General features: G+C 36.1%; 1 protein-coding gene and 1 long non-coding RNA gene across 3 annotated transcripts; one reads left to right on the top strand and one right to left on the bottom strand.

Moving 5' to 3' along the window:
* Positions 1–8,549: 8,549 nt before the first annotated feature.
* Positions 8,550–10,059, bottom strand: LOC144548747 (uncharacterized). The gene is made up of 4 exons (XR_013509454.1): positions 9,875–10,059; positions 9,371–9,599; positions 8,969–9,067; positions 8,550–8,879 (listed from the first exon to the last, which is right to left on the bottom strand). It is a non-coding gene; the product is annotated as an uncharacterized LOC144548747 (long non-coding RNA).
* Positions 10,060–12,772: 2,713 nt separating this feature from the next.
* LOC144548482 (zinc finger BED domain-containing protein RICESLEEPER 2-like) lies at positions 12,773–15,646 on the top strand. Of its 2 annotated transcripts, none has more exons than XM_078297169.1 (3): positions 12,773–14,897; positions 14,996–15,096; positions 15,501–15,646. In XM_078297169.1, the coding sequence occupies exons 1-2, from the start codon at positions 12,824–12,826 to the stop codon at positions 15,094–15,096; spliced, it is 2,175 nt and encodes a 724-aa protein (XP_078153295.1). In that variant the 5' UTR covers positions 12,773–12,823; the 3' UTR covers positions 15,501–15,646. The 2 variants fall into 2 exon arrangements, with proteins under 2 accessions (XP_078153295.1, XP_078153294.1); XM_078297168.1 differs by having other exon boundaries at positions 12,777–14,897; positions 15,420–15,646.
* The last annotated feature ends 5,145 nt before the right edge of the window (positions 15,647–20,791 follow it).

Genomic DNA, 20,791 nt, shown 5'->3' with positions numbered 1-20,791 from the left:
CATCTTTCCTACTAAGAAATGTATATGTGTGATTGTTATCAAACGTTGTCGGTAAAATGAAGTTGTAAAGGTAGCTCTTCGGTATACATGGCTTAGCTGAGGTAGTGATGGTTTACCAAGAATACTATTTGTCCCTCGTATCTCTATACGAGCTATAGCATCACTGGGCCCCTTGATAGAGTAAGATTATCTGCTAGCGGTATAATTACAAGAGTAATTATATTTGATAATCTGCTCAAGATCAAGAAAAGATTCAGTTAGCAAGGATGACACACATCTACCTTGAAACTAATCTGATAGCTATGAGACAGAAGAACAGACACAAGTAAATTGTTTACTGGATCGTGATATTGTACAGTATAGCATCATCTGTGTAATTGGATGGTCATCATGTGTTGCCAGATGCCACCCATAATTATAGAAGTTAAAACAGTTTTAACTCTATTTACCAACATAACACAGATCCTATTGGGTCACACCATATAGGAGTTAATCGGAGAATCTTATTGTGATTGATTATAAATTGGTTATGATCAATAGTAAGATGGTTATAATTAATTATACGTGTTATAATTAAATTATAAATGTTATGTAAAAATAACAAGCAAAAACATTGGTTAATTTATAAACGTGTGTGACACGCTGTACAAAAGTTAACCGGTTAATTTATAAATGTGCAGGACACGTTGTATAAATTACCGAAACAACAAACCGCAAGAAAAATATATATATAATTGTTCAGAATAATTATACGAATATTATTTGTGTTCGGGCCGAGGGCATTCGGGTCTTTTCAGATTCGTCCTTATCCGTATGACATGTCATCGATCCTATCCAGATGGCATGTCATCAATCCTATCCACAAGGGCAAAATGGTCATTTCACACCTATGCCACCTTGCATGTGTAGAAACATGGAGAAGAGTGTGGAAGGGTGTGGAAGGGGCATTTTGGTCATTTCACATATAAAAGGATGAGGTGTCAATGGCATACCTTGTAAATAGGCCGAACTTGGAGGGCATTTTGGTCTTTTGCAACCGACCCTAAACACTATAAATAGGGGTGGAGGGGTAGAGAGAAATTCACCAATTCACTCGTACCGTTTCGTGCAGAAACGAATCGGTATTTTCTCTCTTTCTCGGTTTCTCTCCCAAATAGTGTTTCGGTTGAGAAAAGAAAGTTATACGAAGTTGACGTATAATCTTGCGGGTTGTTGTGGAGTATATTTACGGGATCGATGAATAGTATTTTACCGAATTTCGCGGTATGTCAGCTTTGCATATTGATGAAACTGAGCAACTGAAAATTCGTGTTTACGGGTTTTCGTCTTTTCCCCGTGAATAGTTTTTTTGCAGAATTCTGCGGTTTACGGTATTTCTGGCAGAAGAAATAAACCGCTCTCCGGTTAGTCCTGGTGGATAACCGATAGAGGCATCAGACGTCTGATGCTCCGTTTCGAGTCGATTCCTTCCCTGGTGAGGCTCTACTCGCTCGGTCTGCATTCCAACTGTGATTTGGAAACAAGGTATAAATATGTTATATTAATCTATTTAATTTGTAAGTGGATTAAAGTTTTAGAAATCAATCATGGAGTAGATCTGTAAAATGATTAAATTGGGTTTTGATGCCAAAGGAATACTGAAGGTGGACCGCCTTGGAAAGTTTCCTGACATACCCCATTTAATCCTGAGCTTAAGTTGGCCGTAGAAATTTTTGTTCTACGGTCATTCCGCACCTTAAGCCTAAAGGGGTTTTGGTCAGCACCGCGTGAACCCCAACATTAATATCTCCTTGGAGACCAAATTTTATAATTTTCTGAATTTTTTTACTATTTATTAAGTCACTTTGAAAATCGCTAATCCAACGGTTTTACTGTTTTGTGCAGCCACCGTTGGATCAACAATTTTGTAAAATACTTAATAAATAGTAAAAAAATTCATAAAAATGTAAAATTTGGTCTCCAAGCAGATATTAATATGGACAATAAGATGAACGGTTCGGATCGACCGTTTGGATTTTGAAAACTTGAATATTGAGCCGTAGCATAGAGGCCTCTATGTTATCCATAGCATCCCAGGCCTCTGTGCTATTCATATATATATATATATATGAGGTGTGCTACGGTGAGTTGCGAAGTAAAGCGACTATTTTACTTCACGCTCATATTTTGCGATTTTAAAGTTCAAAACGTCGATCCAAACCATTCATCTTGTTCTCCATATTGAAATGTGCTTGGAGACCAAATTTTACATTTTTTGGAATTTTTTTACTATTTATTAAGCAATTTTGAAAGTCGCTGATCTGATGGTCCAAAAAATTTTACTGTTTTTTTACTGTTCACAGCAAAACAGCAATTTTCAAAAATGCTTAATAAATAGTAAAAAAAATTCAAAAAATGTAAATTTGGTCTCCAAGCACATTCAATATGGATTAAACATCTAACGGTTCGGATCAGTCGTTTGGACTTCCAAAATAAAAATACGGCATGAAGTAGAAACACGTTTTACTTCACAACTCACCGTAGCCCACCTCATATATATATATATATATATATATATATATATATATATAGCATCAGTAGATACAACATTACATATGTTCATCTTTGTGAATTGATCCTCAATTACAATGCCACCAGCTTCAGTGCAATACGCTCTTAATTAGTATTCAACTTTATTGGATAAGCTATTCTTTAACACAACAAAAAGAAGAGGTAACTTTCAATTAATTAGCAATTTAATTAATTTGTGTGTATATTACAAGTTGTAAAATTACATATACATAAGTCACTTGTAAGTACAAAACAACAAGTGGTACCTCTTCCTAAAAGAGTAAAAAAATTATAGCAACAAATACAATGTAAAAATAAAATTATCCTGAAAAGTTTTATTACATATACGTACGTGTACATAGGTACCAAGTGTAGTATGAATAAACGCAACAAAAAAACAAAACAAAAAATGAAAAAAAGCAGATAATTTAAAATGGGCCATTTAAATTGATGTTGCGTTCAGTTTATGGGCTAAGATAGTGATATTTCTTTTGTTAACAATAACAAGGCTATATATAGTTGATGAAAAAATTTCGATCAATTTAGGAGCACTAAGAATGGTCAATTCGATCAATTTAGGATCAATTTAGGAGTACTCCGAAATTCAGATGTAGTCGGTCAGGTACCTGATAGAATGAGACATGGACTATATATATATTTATCTTAAAGACCTCTTACGCATCTAATACAAGTTCTAAATAAAATCATTTGTTAACCGATTCAATGCAATAATTGATGCACATAATTTAATTTCATGCAAGGACATATCACCGTAAATGTATATATTGTATCCAATACTATCATGCAACATAACTTTCTACGTAAATGAAAGAGAAGGTTCAATGCCAGGTAGTGTATTGAAATTATCTCCGGGGTCGAATCCAGATTGGTTCGCCCGCTGTCCGTACCCGATCGGACTGGATCAGATCCATGCTCGGATTTGAAACGAATACACGGGTAACCCAGGTGGGGGTTAAAACGGACCGGGACTGCTTTTTTGGAAAAAAAAATCTGTGATAATCCGGACTGTGTCAAACCCGTACCCGCCCGAACTGGACCGGACCGCCTACCCAAACCTGTCCGGACCGAACCCTCCTACCCGCCTACCCGTACTCGCCCGTACCCGACTATCCGCCTACCCGTACTCGAAAATTCAAATTTTTTTTTAAAAAAAAACGTTTTTTTTTTAATTCAAATTTATTTTTTCCCAAACCCATACCCGCCTACCCCCGGAAACCTTCTTTATCTCAAAAGGGTCTCTTTATCTCAAAAACAAAAGAATTTAAATTGTGATCATGATTTACATTGTAAGCGAATCTCAATCGTCTTATATCAAATGAACACCAAATCTGACAATGTTTAGTTAACTTCTTTCTCCAAATTGATGTCAGCTCAAATGAACAAATGAAAAGAATGAATCTCATCTCAGTGCTCTCCAATATTTAGAGCATGCAATGTCAGACATCTGTCATATATATGCAACAGATCACTTTGATTCTAGTTTAATTTTATACAACTCCAGTCTCAGAATATCCATATATAATCCTATGCCATATGATTTATATATATACAATTTAGGCACTTGAATTTCGTCATTTTGTCAAATAAAAACAAAAAAACAAACAACTAGAATATGTAGGGGTCATCCAATTATATATACAAGGGACTTCCATTTTCAAATACAACCCAATCTTTTTCGATACCTCTAAAATATAACCAATTGTCCATGGACTAAACTGTAAAAGCTCCTCCAATATGCCATCTCCATAAGCATTAATGTTATAAGAATATCTTAAAAAATACTGTAGATAATGTGCATATACTTTAGTACATGCCATACTTTTATGGTTCAGGTTCGTTTGTACATGCCTTGGTACACTTACCATTTAATGCTAAATTTTGGAATTTGAAAAAAAAGCGCTAGGAGGGGTTGCTTGAGGGTGTGCTGCGGATTGATTTCTTAATAAAATATTAATGCTAAATCTATGCAGAATCAGATGACAAGACTAAATAAAATAAAAATTAGAACTAAATCTCTAAAAATCAAATCTCTCAAAAATTATGTGGCTGAGATTTATCAAAATGCGCTAAGTGAAAAAATAAGGGTCAATGCCCTCATTTACTTGTAACTACAAGGTAAAAAAGGAAATTAAAATTTTCTTTCCTTAAAATTTAAGTATATAAAAATATGTTATTTTATCTAAATTTTTTTCTGTATCTTGTACATTGTTTAATTTTCTAGATTAGATGTAAAATAGAAATAAATATACTGCAATGTTCATTATTTGTATTTCCATAAAACTATATAAAAATTAAAGCTATTCCAAAAACAGAAGATTTTATTATATCATATAAATAAATTGATATTGTATACATTGATTATTGATCTCCAATTGGTCTTGCATTAATTGTACTCTAGTTTTCTGGTGTCTCCACAAATTTATATTATATTGTTTCATTTTCTGATCACAAGTTGAAAAGTTGAATTAATTTGTATTAATTGGTGGAAAACACATCATAGCGTGTAACTTCTGTATAGTCACTGGCATAGTCTGCTGCGGATTGTTGATGAATGGAAACTGTAATTTTGTGCAAAAAAGGTGATGAATGGAAACTGTGGAACTTCAAAAAAGATCACCATGATTCTAAGCTAATTTGCGGATTGTTGTGGGAAGAATCACGATGCTCTAATTTGCTGATTTTTAAATCAACACATCATATTTAAAAATTGTAATAAATAACAATTTTAGCCTTCTCACTTTTCTAATTTTAACTATTTTCTTTTAATAATGCCAAATTGAAAACTCACTGACAACATTTTATATTCATTAAATAACTTGTAATTTTAAAATGCAACTTTTGAAATATTATACATATTAAACGCATACGATACCATGAAAATAATGATAGTTGATGCAAGTTTACAGTGACAAGCAACTTAAAGCTTAAGTAACAGGGTATATTAAAAATCATATTTTTGAAATCTGATTACTGATCATGATTGTTTTTATTTTAAACAAGTATCATGTCTTCCGTGTAGTGAAGAATATTGTTTTAAAATCTGATTTACAGACTTTGATTTTTATTATTAACTGTGTAAAAAGTGAATCCAATAATATTACATTATATTCTAATTTGCCTTGAATGCATGTCGGACTTGATTTATTCTTGACATTTTATAAAACTGGAGTTTAAGAAATTATATTATTGGTTTCATCAAATATCTTAATTAATATCTGATATGGAATTCCGATCTTAATTAATTTTGCACACAGAGAAACTAATTATATATATATATATTGAAAGAAATATGATGACAGACTAATTAATCTTAATTAAATAGGCTTGGTCCCATCATGCATCATTTGTGCCAGCGGCTTCCAAAATTGTGATACGTCCAAAGGGTATGGTAAAAAGCTTCGGTACAATGAGATGTACCTTTTAATCCTAAATACACTTTCGGTTCAGATTGTAAATATACAATCCTATCGTGTAGTATATTATCGGGTATCAATCCACAGGGAGTGTGTTTAATTACTATGCTTAAATTTTAGTAATAAATTTCAGAAAATAAAATAGAGTAAAGTGCAATAAAAGTAAATTGGGGGGTTGTTCTAACAATTCCTAGTTTTGGGTTCAATACCCGAAGAAAGGAGTTTTAAAACAATAAAAGTAAATGAATGAAAGAAAAATTGGTTTGCTTTCTAGTTAAGGAGATCTAGGGGTATTCGGTCTACATTTCCTTGCTAATTCTATCTATTCGGTATTTGTTAAAATTCATGTATGATTTGATGAGGTTTCTAACCTAAAGTGTTAAAAAGAGTCACGGTCATGAATTAATAACGTGCCTAGATAATTTCGGACTTCACGGTCGTTCTTCACCCTAATTATCTAGACCCATTGAGCTCTTGTTAGCCTATATTGACTAATTATTGACACAATTATTTTGGTAGGTTGGATTAATGTTCCTCGAATTTTAGGTGCTGTCACCATCCTAAAGGGATATTTAACAATCATGTTTACACAAAATACGTATCAATACTTAATCAATCTAGGTGTCCTAAGTAGGGATTTGACTTCACAGTCGTTCTTCACCAAACCCTAACCCTTAATTTCTATAGTTCCGATTATGGGTATCAAAGTACGGTCGCTTCTAGCCCAAAACCTAAGATATCTGTGTTCATAATTTGGTACTCTCCTCTCATCCTATTTCTTTGGATCCTTTGCATAACAAAGCGATTCCAAAGGGGGACTACCGCGATTTCAAGTACTAAACTATATAATCAACACAAATGATAAATTACAGAAATTAACAATCAAATCCCATAAAACAATCATAATAAAAACAAATAACCGAATAAAATAGAATTAAACAAGTTCATGCATTGACCTAAACCTCTAGAGAGAGATCTACTCCCTCATGGAGAGATCCATTATAAAAGTTGGCAAAGATAAGAAGAAATGAAATAAAAGAAGTAATTACACCCTTTATCAAATCAAAACCTCTATCTTGCCGAATCTTGCTCAGGAAACCCCTCTTCTCCTTGCTTGAAAGCTTTCCTTACTTCAGAATTTATCGCTAAATATTGTGTGTGTGGAGAGAGAGAATGAGATAATGGATTATTGTTTTGAATGAGAATGAACCTCCTCTTTTATAGCTAAGGACTATGCCCAATTAAGAGGTTAGGAAGTGGAGTTAGTGGGTGCTATATTTGGATTGTTTTCCAGAATTGTCTTGTCCACATTTGGCTGTAAAAACGTGTCCTTGGTGCGCCAAACATAGAAACCGTGTTGAAAACATGTAATTTTGGCTGTCTGCGAGTTTAGTGCGTCCGACTGACTCCAGATTTCCTTTTTTGTTTCTCATATTGTAGATCTTCTTCCTAGCTTTTCAAAAAGTGGTCGTATGCCCAAAACGGAGTTACGAGTCAAAAGTTATGGCTATTTTAAGTTCAGGCTCCAGTTATGCGTTCTGCTACAGTGCGTCCACATTGGGCTCGGATTTTTCTTGTGCATCCAGATTTCATCTGCATCGATATCCGTGCGTCCGCACGGATTTTGATGAATAGCTTATTATACTTTTTTTTAAATTGGCGCGCGTTCAGAAATCCATCTAAGTACTTAATGCGGCGTATCGTAAATCGTGCATCCGCACTGAGCATTTTTCTTCGGTTTTTCTTCATTTTATACAAATTAAAACCAAACAAACGCAGTAACTTGATCCTAGGTGCATTCTATTCACTTTATATTCAAAATACAAGATATTTGATGTTATTTCATGATAAAAATCTGATCGAATATGTATATAATTTAGGCCTATCAAATTGTATGAAATGGCATGATACCATGCTTGTGAGACGTACATATATAACAAATTATCAGAACCCATTTTAATAAAGAAATCAGAAGATGTATTTCAAAAATAGAGAAGCATGTTTAATAAAAATAAAATAAAATTCTCAATATCGATTAGTACATATCTTCTGTTATAATGCAGATGTGAAAAGCATCAGACATGCTTGATCGAGTTATCGATCGGTTCAGACATTCATTGATCTTTAATTATTTACAAGTAAATTAAATGATATTTTTTTTTCATAAACCTGCATCACTCACGCATGCATCGAGCAAGATATGTTTGAATTCAAAAATTATCCAAACAATCAGTAAATGCAGAATTTTGAACATTTTGTAAGATAGATCAGTGCGATACTCGGGGAAATCTGAGCTTTTGCAGACATGGCATGATCTCATTCAAACAAATTGAAATTTTCACGATTTTTCATGAATCAGGCTGACCCGACCTCGACCTCGACCCCATTCGTGACATTGAACAAACTACACTATATATAGTTAATGTAAAAGTACAATTGGAACCGAAGGAAATTTATAGGTGCAGAAGTAGAACGGAGATCTGAGTATAGGGAAGCTAAATATTTTTTTAATAAAATATAAAATTTCAGACTTGAAATCCTCATAATTTTTCACCACTTACAAGATGCAAACATAATTAGAAACATTAATAAGTGAAAAATTATGAGGATTTCAAGTCCGAATGTAAGTGGTGATGCCAGAAAAATAAAGATAACTTTTGCCTACTTGTTGAGTGATTCTGCACTACTCGTGCATACTGCCCTTTTTTAATTTTTATTGTTCTTATTATGCTTATTTATTAATTCAGTACAATTGTGGTTAGAAGCTAGCTCAATCAATCTAAACCTTGTACAAAGTGAAAGTTAGTGATGACAAGGAGAAGCAGCAAACTCACAGCAAACATGAAATTCCTTAGATCCTGTTGCCTGTTTTCAATTATTTCCCCTGGTTTAATTCTGCACCATGAATGAATCAATAATTAGTATATTTAAAATATAATTACTCCTATCTTTAAGAAAAGGAGTATAGCATACAACAACCATACCTGTCTCTTGGGTTCAAACTGAATGGTTAGTGTATTGCACAAAAAGTTGAGGGGCAGATCATCTGGCTTGAGCCGAAATGATGAGAAAGGAACTCTTATCTGAAAATTGCACATTTTTATGCATATATCAAATATTTTCTGGGATTTGTATTAGAACCAAAGTTGAAAGATGAGATGGTATATGCATAAATTGCTTACCCTAATTAACTGCATACATGTACTTATTTTCTTTATTTTAAGAAAAGGTGTCATCAGGGAGATTTAACTAACTACAGGCCATCAAGCAATTCAATAATCAATTTCACGAGCAGCACAGATTTAAGTCAACACGAGTTCAGATTTCAAGCCTTACAAGGCACCACAGACAAGCAAAAAGAAATAAGGAAGCATAGAGGGATTTACCGAAGAAAGGCTTCAATTTAATAAGGAAGCATAGAGGGTCACATTTTCTTCCTACTCCAGTTTAATTTCTGTTGCAAGTTCCTTTTCTCCACTCGGTTCATCTTCTCCTATAGTAATTGTGACCGATGGCTCAACAATATTGAATTATAGGTTACTATCAGTGACATCTTTATTCACTCAAGATTCAAAATCAACATTCATGACACCTTTGATTGTCATATAGCAGTACCTAGTAATGAAGGAATTTAAAAAATCTTAATTTTGCAAATAGGAAGAAATCAGTTGTTAGAACTATGGAATTGAAAAAATAAATTGGAAGCGCCATCCGACAAATGGCCATTACTGAGGGTATCATTTATTTCTTTTCTCAATTGGACATTTCAAGTTTACGCCACCATTGTACAATAGGCTTGATTGATTTGTTGATAACTAAATTATGGTAAAAAATAAGAAGCGAATTATGTAAAGAAATAAGAAGCGAAAGTCTAAAAAGTATTGTCGTACCGTCAACAGGAAGTAGAAGGATGGAAGTAAAAATTATTCTGAAGTCGTGCCGTCGAACAAGAAGTAGAAGCAAGGGTCGTACGGGAAGGAGAAAGGTTGTCGCGTCTCTTCTAAAACTTCCGATCGCGACTTCTAAAACTTCCGATCGGTTATGCGAGTTCGTCGCGCTCTCTCTCTCTCTTAGGTTTTTTTCGCAGGGGAGGCCTGGGAGGGGATGAAATTTCGCTGGGAGAAAAACATTTCGCATCAGTGAGAAAATTTGCTGCTATTTGTGACAAGATGTGTGCCTATATATGTAACGGGTCTAATTTGAACTAAATTTAGACTTCTACATATAAAAATGATGTATTTAATCAAAGGAGGACAAATTATTTAATTGGAGGATTCCGATTCAATTCGAATTTAGATTAATAAATCCTAGACACACGACTTTCTGTCATTCAATTCAATTTAAGATGCATAATATAGAGGGGAGATTATGGTGTTCTTAAGTTCACTAAGAGACAACTCAAGTTTAGAACTCATCAAATCGGCTTTAAATAACGAATTCGAACTGTTGAAACCCGCCTACCTTATGAGTGATGTGTCTACATGTGAAAATTTTAAACATTCGAATTAATTTTATATAAAGTCAAGCAGTCAAAAAACATTCAAAAAATGAATGCATTAAAATTAATTTATTAACCTTCTAATTTTGACCGATTGACTTTGTACTAAATTAACTCGAATGTTTAAAAATTTCACATGTAGACGCATCACTTGTAAGGTAGGCGGGTTTCAATAGTTCGGATTCATCATTTGAAGCCAATTTGATGAATTTTAGACTTGAGTTCACCAAGGAATTTGAAGAACTTAAGAACACCCTAGTTGTACTCATGTATCTATATATAAATCTTTGAACAAACATTTCTTAGAAAATTAACACTTGTTTACATTCTCCCAGCCCTTCTACTAAATAATTCCTTTTCTTGTTTATATCAAATTTTAATTTAGGCTGGTGTACTTACAAAATTGAATCGGACTTTAAGTTTTCTTTTTAAATAAAAATTTAGAAGTCTAATCTATCAACTTTTATTTTTCTATGTTCTGCCCTTTGTAAAAATTTGAAGTTAAAATATTTTAATTTTAAAGCTAAATTCATTGTGAAATAAGATTTATTAATTTTAATTATCTTTTAGATAATTTGGCAGCATCAAATTGGTGTAAAATTATTAAATTAATTAAATGGTGCCCAATGAAATTAATTTCTAGGTAGCATAGTAACAAGATTTGTGATTAATTCGCATTTAATTCGTTTTTTAATTTTTACGTTTCCGAACCGAACTCCGAATAAAAAGCAAAAAAAAATGCATAATATGTTTTATTCGCGAAAAAAATGCGAATCACAAATTATTTCGCGAGAAAAACGTCATTTTTTTTTTTGGAAATTTTTGAAATTTTTATTTTTTATTTTTTTTTGCTTCCTTATTGTACTCTATCATTCTCAAATTATGCCCGAATAAAAATTAATTTTTTTTTTTTTTTCGGGGCGTGAATTTTTTTCAAGGCCCGGAATAAAAATTCCGGAGCGCGAAAAAAATCCGCGATTTGGATATTTTTAAAATTTCTGTTCAGATCTGGGCATTTTTATTTAATTTATTTATTAAATGAGTATTTTTAAAAAAATCGGCAATGCTAGGTAACATGTAAATTAGTTTTTCCAGAGAAGCTTCATGCAATTATTTTAATTAAGTTAGGTGTAAAATTAATTAGAAACGTGGCAGCCACAGGAAAGCTCAGGGTTTGTGACTGAGCATTGGCTAGTGGTTTGCTAAACCCGTTAGGGGTTGAACCCGTTTTGCCCGGCCCGTACCCGTTACCCGTGGTACCCGTACCCGTTGCCCGGGTACAAACGGGTAGACGGGTAGACGGGTACGGGTAATAAACGGACCGGACAACATAATTTTGAAAAAAACCCGTTGTACCCGTACCCGTCTACCCGCCAACCCGTACCCGTCTACCCGTATCCGCCTACCCGTACCCATCTACCCGTACCCGTACCTGACCCGTTACAAAATTTGAATTTCAAAATTTTTTTGGCGGCACCATATAGAATTCAGATCCAGTGCAATACCTGACTTTGTAGAATGAGATCTGAGTCATCAATTTTAATTTGGCATGAATCTCAAAACGGACCCCTATATCTAAACTCCATCCGGGATGTCCTTTAACTTGGCACGAATCTCAAAGCATAAAAATTCAGAAAAAAACAGAAAGGAAAAAAAAAAAAAACCCGCCCGTACCCGGGATACCCGTACCCGTCAACCCGCAACGGGTACGGGTAATAAACGGGTAGGGTAGTGGTTTTGGGAAAACTACCCGTCTACCCGTTGCGGGTTGTACCCGTACCCGTCCTACCCGTCTACCCGCCCTACCCGTTACCCCTAACGGGTTATCCGGAACGGGTCACGGGTAACCCGTTAGCAAACCACTAGCATTGGCCAAGAGATGATATTTGACCAGCAAAAGAAGGCCACGTGGCAATACGTGTCTCTCTATCCATGTTGGTACGCCAGGGCCACGCACACGCAGTATTTTAATTTTATATATCCAATTCCAGTATAGGGTTGAAGAACTGGAAATGGATCGGATAAGATTGATTGCTTTGCTTGATTGGAACGGGTTGGCGGGTGCATTCAGATCCCAAATCCAATCCTAATCAGCCCTTCCTCCGCCGGATCACCCCACGTGGGTCCACCCTGTCAGTTTTATCTCCCTCTAGGTCTAGGTCTAGGCCTTCTCTTCTCCTCAAAAACACACACCAGATCGATCGAGATCGATCGCCCTTCTCCTACTGTTAACCAACAGGTTCCAACTGCTGCTTTTTTTTTCCAATTTCGCAGGCGATCTACTGATAATTAATTATTAATTAATATTGGTAGTAGGGGTCCCAGTCTCAGCTGTAAACCAATGTCGGAACAACTGGCAGAGGGGTCCCACTCCCACTCCCACGCAACAGCAGGGATAGTTGGAGTGGCTGTGCCGCACAACCCGCGGGCCCGGCGGCTTCGTTCAAAAGTTTGGAATGACTTCTCAAAGGAGCGGCTGCCCGACGGCACTTGTGTTGCAGTGTGCCACCACTGTCACAAGCAACTCACAGCCAGCAGCAGAAGTGGAACTACTCATTTGAAAAACCATCTTGCTGTCTGTCTCTCTACTGGTATCCGTCCAGCCCGTGGCCGACGCAGGAAACTTGTGGTACGTCGTCTCCTCTTAAGGCAAGTTGATCAGAATGCAAACCCACTTGCCACTGATTCCACCCCTATTGGTATCGGGTATGACCCAAATCCATTTGACCAGGAAACCAGTCGCCAAGACCTGGCACGCATGATTGTGCGCCATGGTTACCGTTTCTCTATAGTTGATGATTTGGGCTTTCGCACTTTTGTTACTAATCTTCAACCTGGTTTTAGAATCCCTAATCGCGAATCTGTGCAGTCTGATTGTATGCGTATCCATGACACAGCTCGCTGTAGCTTACGTGCTGCTCTCTCTAACCTTCCTTCTCGTGTCAGCCTCTCAGCTGACATGTGGCGGTCAGCAGTGGCCAGTACTGACTACCTATCATTGACATGCCATTATATTACTGAGGAATGGGAGCTCAGAAAGAAGATTTTAAATTTCATTCAGGTAGATTCGGCAAGCACTAGTTCTGAGATAACAACTACTATATTGGAAAAATGCAGGGAATGGGGGATTGAGAAGAAAATTGTGAGTGTGGTATTGGATAACTGTCTGTACTCTGATGAGGTGGGACCTGAGCTTCTTAGAATGCTTCATAACAAATTTGAATTGTTTCATGTCAGGTCTTGTGCACACATACTAAACCTTATAATAGAAGAGAGCTTAGAACTAGTTTGTGACCTGACTGACAGAGTCCGTGAAAGCATTGGATATGTTAAGTCGTCTCAAGTCCGGTTCATGCGGTTCGAAGAGGCTGCCAAGCAATGCAGCCTTCAACTTGACCCAAGACCTACTTTCTTGGCCCATGACACAAATTCAAACAATGTAAATAACAATTGGGCTTCTTTGTATGTCTTGCTTGAGTCAGTGTGTCGTTACCAGAAGGCCTTTGCTAGGCTGTTTGAGTGGGATCCGGAGTGCCGTCCCTATGTGTCAGCTGATGATTGGCCAGCTGTGTCTGCCTTGACCGAGTGCCTAGATGTGCTTTACCATACTATGGAAAAGCTACCTACAGTAGAAAACCCTACTGCTAACCTCTACTTCAATGAAATTTGTGCAATTCATTTGTTACTCAAAGAATGGTGTACCAACCGGTACCCAGTGGTTGCAACCATGGCTGCACAAATGCTAGAGAAATTCGAGCAGTATTGGGAGGTGAACAAAATAGTGATGGCATTTGCGTCCATTTTGGACCCCCGGTACAAAACCAAGTCGGTTGAGTACTTTTTTAGGGTTTTATACAAAGATCCTTACGAGTCCAAGGCGCGTATAGATAGCATACAAACCAGTTTCATAAGGTTGTACAATGAGTATGCAGCTGAGTCGGCTGGGCAATCAAAAAATGAGCCGGTTTTCTATAAAGGCACTGGGCGTGCTGGAACTGTTACAGGTTCAGGTTCAGGGGTTGATTACTCTGGAGGAGGGGCAGGGACCCACAACAAAACATTCTCACGTATCACACTTTCTGATGCAAAGCGAGGTCTGGATCAGTACTTAGAGGAGACATCATGTGGTCAGACGGTGAAGTCAGATTTGGATTTGTATTTGGAAGAAGCAGTGTTGAGAAATAAAGAGGGAAGGGTGGATGAGGCAAGCTTTGATGTTTTGGCATGGTGGAAGGCATTTTCACCAAAATACCCAGTGTTGTCTCTCATGGCAAGGGATGTTCTTGGTGTACCAGTCTCCATTGTACCGCTTGATGGCGATGCCAGGACTCTCAATGATTATTTGAGTACCATGGACCCGGTAACAGTACAAGGCCTCATTTGTGCTCAGGATTGGTTAAGGGATGAGGATCAAGGTTGGTTGTTCTTGCTAATATTTTCATCAGGATATTAATTTGTAGTTACTTTTGGTCCAGAAATGTAATTTTTGCTGTCTTTTTCAAATATTTTTTAGGTTTGAAAGTTGAGGGCGGACCAGCAAATGCACCTGGAACTAGTGCTCTAAATGGTAGTTATGGTGCTAACAAAGCGGACGTACCAATGTTGACAAATTAGGTACGTGACTAAGCATTGAAATTTGAAATGGTTCATTAGTACGGGTCATATGTGTGAGATGCCTTCTGGTATCTTGTTTGTTTGGCTTCTTTCCATATTTGATGTTTATTGATAAAGGCTTAAATAATGTGAAACTTAATTAATTAAAGAATGAATTTGGCATAAAAATAGCAAAATAAGGCTCTAAATTGCAATTTGACATCAAATAGAAAGATAAGACCTGGTTTTAGTTGTGCTAGCTTGATTTTATTTGACCAGCACACCATACCAACCATGGAAATGTATTGTATACTGGTATTTACACATTTACTACTTTTTGGCAGGTGCATATGCAGAAATTGCTACATTCTTCTTCTATTGCTGAGTTATTGAGAGGACTATGAAAATGTATAATTATTTTGTAGGGAATAGAGCAATAGTTCCTTGTAGATTGAAGATATTATTTTCTAACAGGAACAGGAACAGGAACACGAACATACTAAGTGATGCTGTTAACTGTGTATTTTTGGAACAAGTTGATTGGGAATGAAACCTAATTGGCGCTTGAATCTTTTGAGTTGTGTGTATATGGTTTGTAACCATGCATCCTAGCTAGTTATTGTATGTATTGTAATATGTGGATCTTAGAATATCATTCTGTAACTAGAAATGGTATTTTTATTTTGAGGCTTGAATCCATGGTGAATGTATCAGATTCAAAAGCTGTTACAAGTTACAAATGCTATCTTATCTTATATCTTTACTTTTCTAGTGTTTTTAATTATTGTGCACCTGTTCTGTTCATGCAAGTTGCAAGACCTAATAAATATTTCTTAAATTTGCTGATTGCACCTGCCATCCCTATCCCTATCTAGGGATGGCAATGGGCCGAGCCCACAGGTATTTTACCAATCCCATACCCGGCCTGCCTGATAAAATTCTATACCTGACCTGCCTGGCCCATTATAATGAGCCTAGAAATTGATACCCGGCCTGCCTGTGGGCATTTTCTGCAAACCTGCACCTGCCTGTGCCTGCCTGCCGCAGCCCATGGGCTGCCTTACCCGGCCTGGCCCGACCATACCTGTTCTCTGCCATAGCCCATGGGCTGCCTTACCCGACCTGGCCCAACCATGCCTGGTCTCATTTAATATCCCCAAATATCCCCAACAACAATTTAACATTCAAATATTCACAACAGCAATTTAACAATCGATTATAACAGCCAATTCAGCAAATTTAACAGCCAATTCAGCAAATATAGCAAATATAACACCCAATTTAGCAAATATAACACCTAATTCAACAAATATATAGCAAATATAACACCCAATTCAGCAAATATAACAAATATAGCAAATATAACAGCCAATAACAGCTAATTCAGCAAATATAACATTCAAATTACAAAATATAGCAAATATAGCAAATATAGCAAATATAGCAGCCAATATAACAGCCAATTCAGCAACTAATTCAGCAGCAAAAACAGATACCTTCACTTCAAGAGCTGATAGCCTATACCTGCAATTGATCAATTGATAATCCATTATAAAATTACAAAATCATACTATACAAAAAATAGAGAAAAATATATACCTCAACATTATTATCCGTAGCCGAGCTCTCACTTTCGGTTGCATTTTCACATCCATCTTCACCTTCATCTAAATCATCACAATATGTCTTAAATGGATTACCATTACTCAGATCTGAAAAAACAACGACTAAGAGTTAAAATACGAACATATATAATTAAAATACTACAAAATGAAACTACAATATTTATACCTTCAAATTCAGTCCTTAACCAATTTTGTGCACATGCTAGAGCTTCAACAAGTGAAGGATGAAGTCTATTTCTTTGTGGACTAACTATTCGCCCGCCCATACTAAAAGCTGATTCAGAGGCAACAGTTGAAACAGGTATCGCGTATATGTCTTTAGCAATTGTTCCCAAAGTTGGAAATTTGTTTCCATTAGACTTCCACCAAGCTAGCACGTCAAAGGATGCTGGCCCACTTGGAAGCAATGCTTCTTCCAAGTAAAGTTCCAACTCTGTGGTATTATCAAATTTCATTTTCTTCATAGTGTGGGCAAATCTCTGAAAACCAATTGGGAGGTCGCCACCTTGTTTCCCTTCCATTTGTGGTTCCTCATCTTGGGGTTTCTCAACTCTTCTTTGATACTCGCGAAACAATTGACGGCTCATTTCAACAACTTTTCCAACTTCGCTCTCAAAATCATTACCATAAATTAACTTATAGTAATAGATTATGACAGCCATCTTACACCTTGGATCCAAAAGTGCGGCAACACCCATGATAACGTGTATGTTACTCCAATATTTATCAAATTTCTCAATCATTCTTGATGCCATATTCGCAATAGTTGGGTTAGTATCTTGCAACCAAGTTCGCAAAGCTAATCTTATTTCACAAATGTTTGGAAAATAATGGTTGGCTGTTGTGTATTTTGTCCCCGAAAATAATTCTGTTGTAGTATAAAAAATCTTTAATTTTTCACTAATATTCTTGGCATTCTCCCAATCAGCCTCAGAAGGCACGGTTTTGTATTGCGTATCACGTATTTTCACACGAGAGAAAACATCCTTATATGTTAAAGCTATTTGTAACATATTATAGGTTGAATTCCATCGTGTTTTCACATCATAACACAATTTTTTGGTATTGATAATACGCAATTGCCGCGTCGCCTCTTCAAATTTTTCAATTTTTTTAGGAGTAGAGGACCAATATACACAACTAGCACGGATTTTTTCTAAACTTGGAGTAATTACATCTAACCCATCCTTTACGATTAAGTTCAAGATATGTGCGCAACAACGCATGTGCAAAACTGACCCACCTAGCAAGAGCTGTTGAACGTCTAGTTTATGGACTAAACTTTCAATAACTCCATCATTAGTACTACAATTATCTACAGTTATTGTAGACAATTTACTATCTATATTCCAATCTAAAAAAACATTCATCAATTGTTCCGCAAGTACATCTATGGTGTGGGGAGAAGGTAAGTGTTGGAACCTACAATTAAATTTCAGCACATAAATTCAGCACCTAACTATGCATAACAATTCAGCACCTAACAATTCAATAGCTAATTTAGCACCTAACAATTCAGCACCTAATAATTCAATAACTAATTCAGCACCTAATAATTCAATAGCTAATTCAGCACCTAACAATTCAGCAGCGAATTCAACAAATTTAAAAGCACTTAATTTCAGTACCTTAATAATCGTTGTTGTAGATTCCATGAATCATCTACAAAATGTGCCGTCACCGCCATATAGGACTTCTTTTGATTGTCTGCCGTCCACATGTCGGTTGTAATAGCCACTCTCCCTTGATTGCTCTCCAATAAGGCCATAGTCTTCTTCATTCGTTCCTTGTATAGTTTTAAAACATCGCTTCTCACAGTATTACGGGTTGGACAATTGAATAATGGCTGCAAGGTGTTGACAAAAGCCTTGAATCCCACTTGGTCAACAATTGAGAGAGGGTGCTCGTGCAACACTACCATCTCCACAAGTGTTCTTCTACATGCTTCTTGATCAAAAGTGTAATTTGCTATGGTAGTTTTCCCCTCTAGTTTTTTAGTAACTAACATTTTTTGGAAAGCTACTGGGAATGTTTGCTGTTTTTTTCTTAAACAAGATTCTATGTGGAATTTGAGGTGTCGTGTACCACTATTTGAGTTTGCTGCAAGTTTGTCACCACAATAATTACATACCGCCTTGTATTTTCCATCAATACACTTCTTTGTCATATGCCCCCACACATCAGATTTTAGCCTAGATGTGTCCACAACAGTAGGCTGATTAGGGGCACTTGAGGTCGGTGTCTCACTTGTTGTCGGTGTCGCATTTGTCCCGACACTTGCTACAGGTGTTGCAGCAGAGCCCTCTCTAGGGGAAGTGTCTGCGTCCTCTTGATCAGTGGGTTCTTGCATGGTTGCCATTACAATATCCGGTGCCTCTTGTTCTTGTGGGGTTGCCATTTTACCTACTAAAATAAGAGTATTTAATCAGATTATATTATGTGTAATTAAATTAGACTAAATAATAATAAAAGAACTGATGAGCAACAACCTAAAAAATTTCAGATATGCACCATGATTACACAAGGCAGGATACAATCTGATTAAAGGGCATTCTCTTAAACATCTGGACACATCATGGAAATAAAGGGCATTCTCCTAATCAATGAACAGCAAGACTGTTGAAAATGGGAAAGAACAAAAGCTATTATTTTTTATAAAAAAGATGAACTATATTAAGGGATTCATATCCTTGTCTTTTTATCAATTTTTATTGTTCATTAGTAGGAACTGGATCTGACAAGAATATGTCAGGAAGCATTCAGTTAAGCCCCTATAGTTATCAAAATTCTATAAATTTTTATTACTAAGAAGTGCAGATGCTATTCTTACTAACTAATTAAGTGGTGAAAATAAAAGGCAATGAAACTTAACTAATTAAGTGATGAAAATAAAAAGAAATGAAACTTACTAGAAGAAGGATTATAAAAATCATGAATTAGCTTCTAAAATTACTTATTCTACATGCTCAATGCACATCATATAAAGATCTAATAACAGATGTTACAGATCAGAGACTCCTTTATCTATGAAAAAAAAAAAGAAAAAAAAAAGAGAATTGAACTAAAGAACATACTAACTGATACATAACAAACATTTGCATATGACCAAACAGTTGCGTACCAGTATTAACTGGTACATACCAAAGCAATATTAAAAAGTATCTTCTATTGCTTCATCTAATTTTTCAATTACAGAATCTTTCAAAGGGAAATAAATAAAAGCATAAGTTATGAAATTTAAAAAACACCACTGAAATTCCTAAATACCCCTACACTAAAAACAACTATCCTTCTGGTCGATATGTGAACCAAAGAAAGAGTGGAGGGGCTCCTTGTAAAAAAACCCATCCTTCATATCTGACAACCTCAGTGAAGAGGAAAACACAATAACAGGAGGAAAATTCATAAAATTGAAAACAAAAGAAAAAGAAACAAAAAGCACACCTATTATCCGGCGACTGCTAGTGTGGCTGAGGCGGAGTAGTTAGTCGGGATTGGGCATGACTGGAGGCGGGGCAGATCGGTGGCTCTCGGAAGTAAATAAGAAGATCGGTGGTGAAGCTTGTCGGAGAAAGGCGCAGATCGGCAGTTTTTGATTTTCGGAACTTGGAGTCTCAGAGGAAGGCGCAGCCGCGCAGGTGGGAACTGGTGAATGAGATGGTTTTTGATTTTTAGAAAGAGAGAAATAGCGGCTAGGTTTAGGTCATACTCAGAGTTTAGAGACGGGGAGACATAAAATTTCTAATTTTTGGAATTGGGTTGGGCTGCGCTAAATATTTTAGAAGTCACATATATTATAAAAAGAGAGGCCCATCAGGTAGCCTTTGGGCTATGATAAAATCCCAACCCTGGCCTGGCCTGTCTCTATGCCTGACCTTACCTGGCCCATCACAGTGCCGGGCCGACCAGGTAATGGGCGGGCCAGGCAGGTATGACCGGGCCGTCGGGCCGAATGGGCTTTTTTGCCATCCCTATCCCTATCCCTATCCCTATCCCTTTTCAATATTTGAATATTTTATATATAAATAATGTGTGTATTTTTTAAATATAAATATATGATGATTTTAATTTAACATTTGCATTATTATATT

Source organism: Carex rostrata, chromosome 33 (assembly GCF_964058835.1).
Source record: "Carex rostrata chromosome 33, lpCarRost1.2, whole genome shotgun sequence".
In the NCBI taxonomy this organism is placed as follows: domain Eukaryota; kingdom Viridiplantae; phylum Streptophyta; class Magnoliopsida; order Poales; family Cyperaceae; genus Carex; species Carex rostrata.
Note: the sequence above shows the minus strand (reverse complement) of the source record. Positions and strands in the feature narration are given on the sequence as shown.

Excerpts from the sequence above, each read along its gene's own strand:
- LOC144548482 (XM_078297169.1), top strand. The coding sequence starts at position 12,824 with ATGTCGGAACAACTGGCAGAGGGGTCCCACTCCCACTCCCACGCAACA. Across the intron at positions 14,898-14,995 it reads GTTAAGGGATGAGGATCAAG|GTTTGAAAGTTGAGGGCGGA; the intron begins GTTGGTTGTTCT and ends AATATTTTTTAG.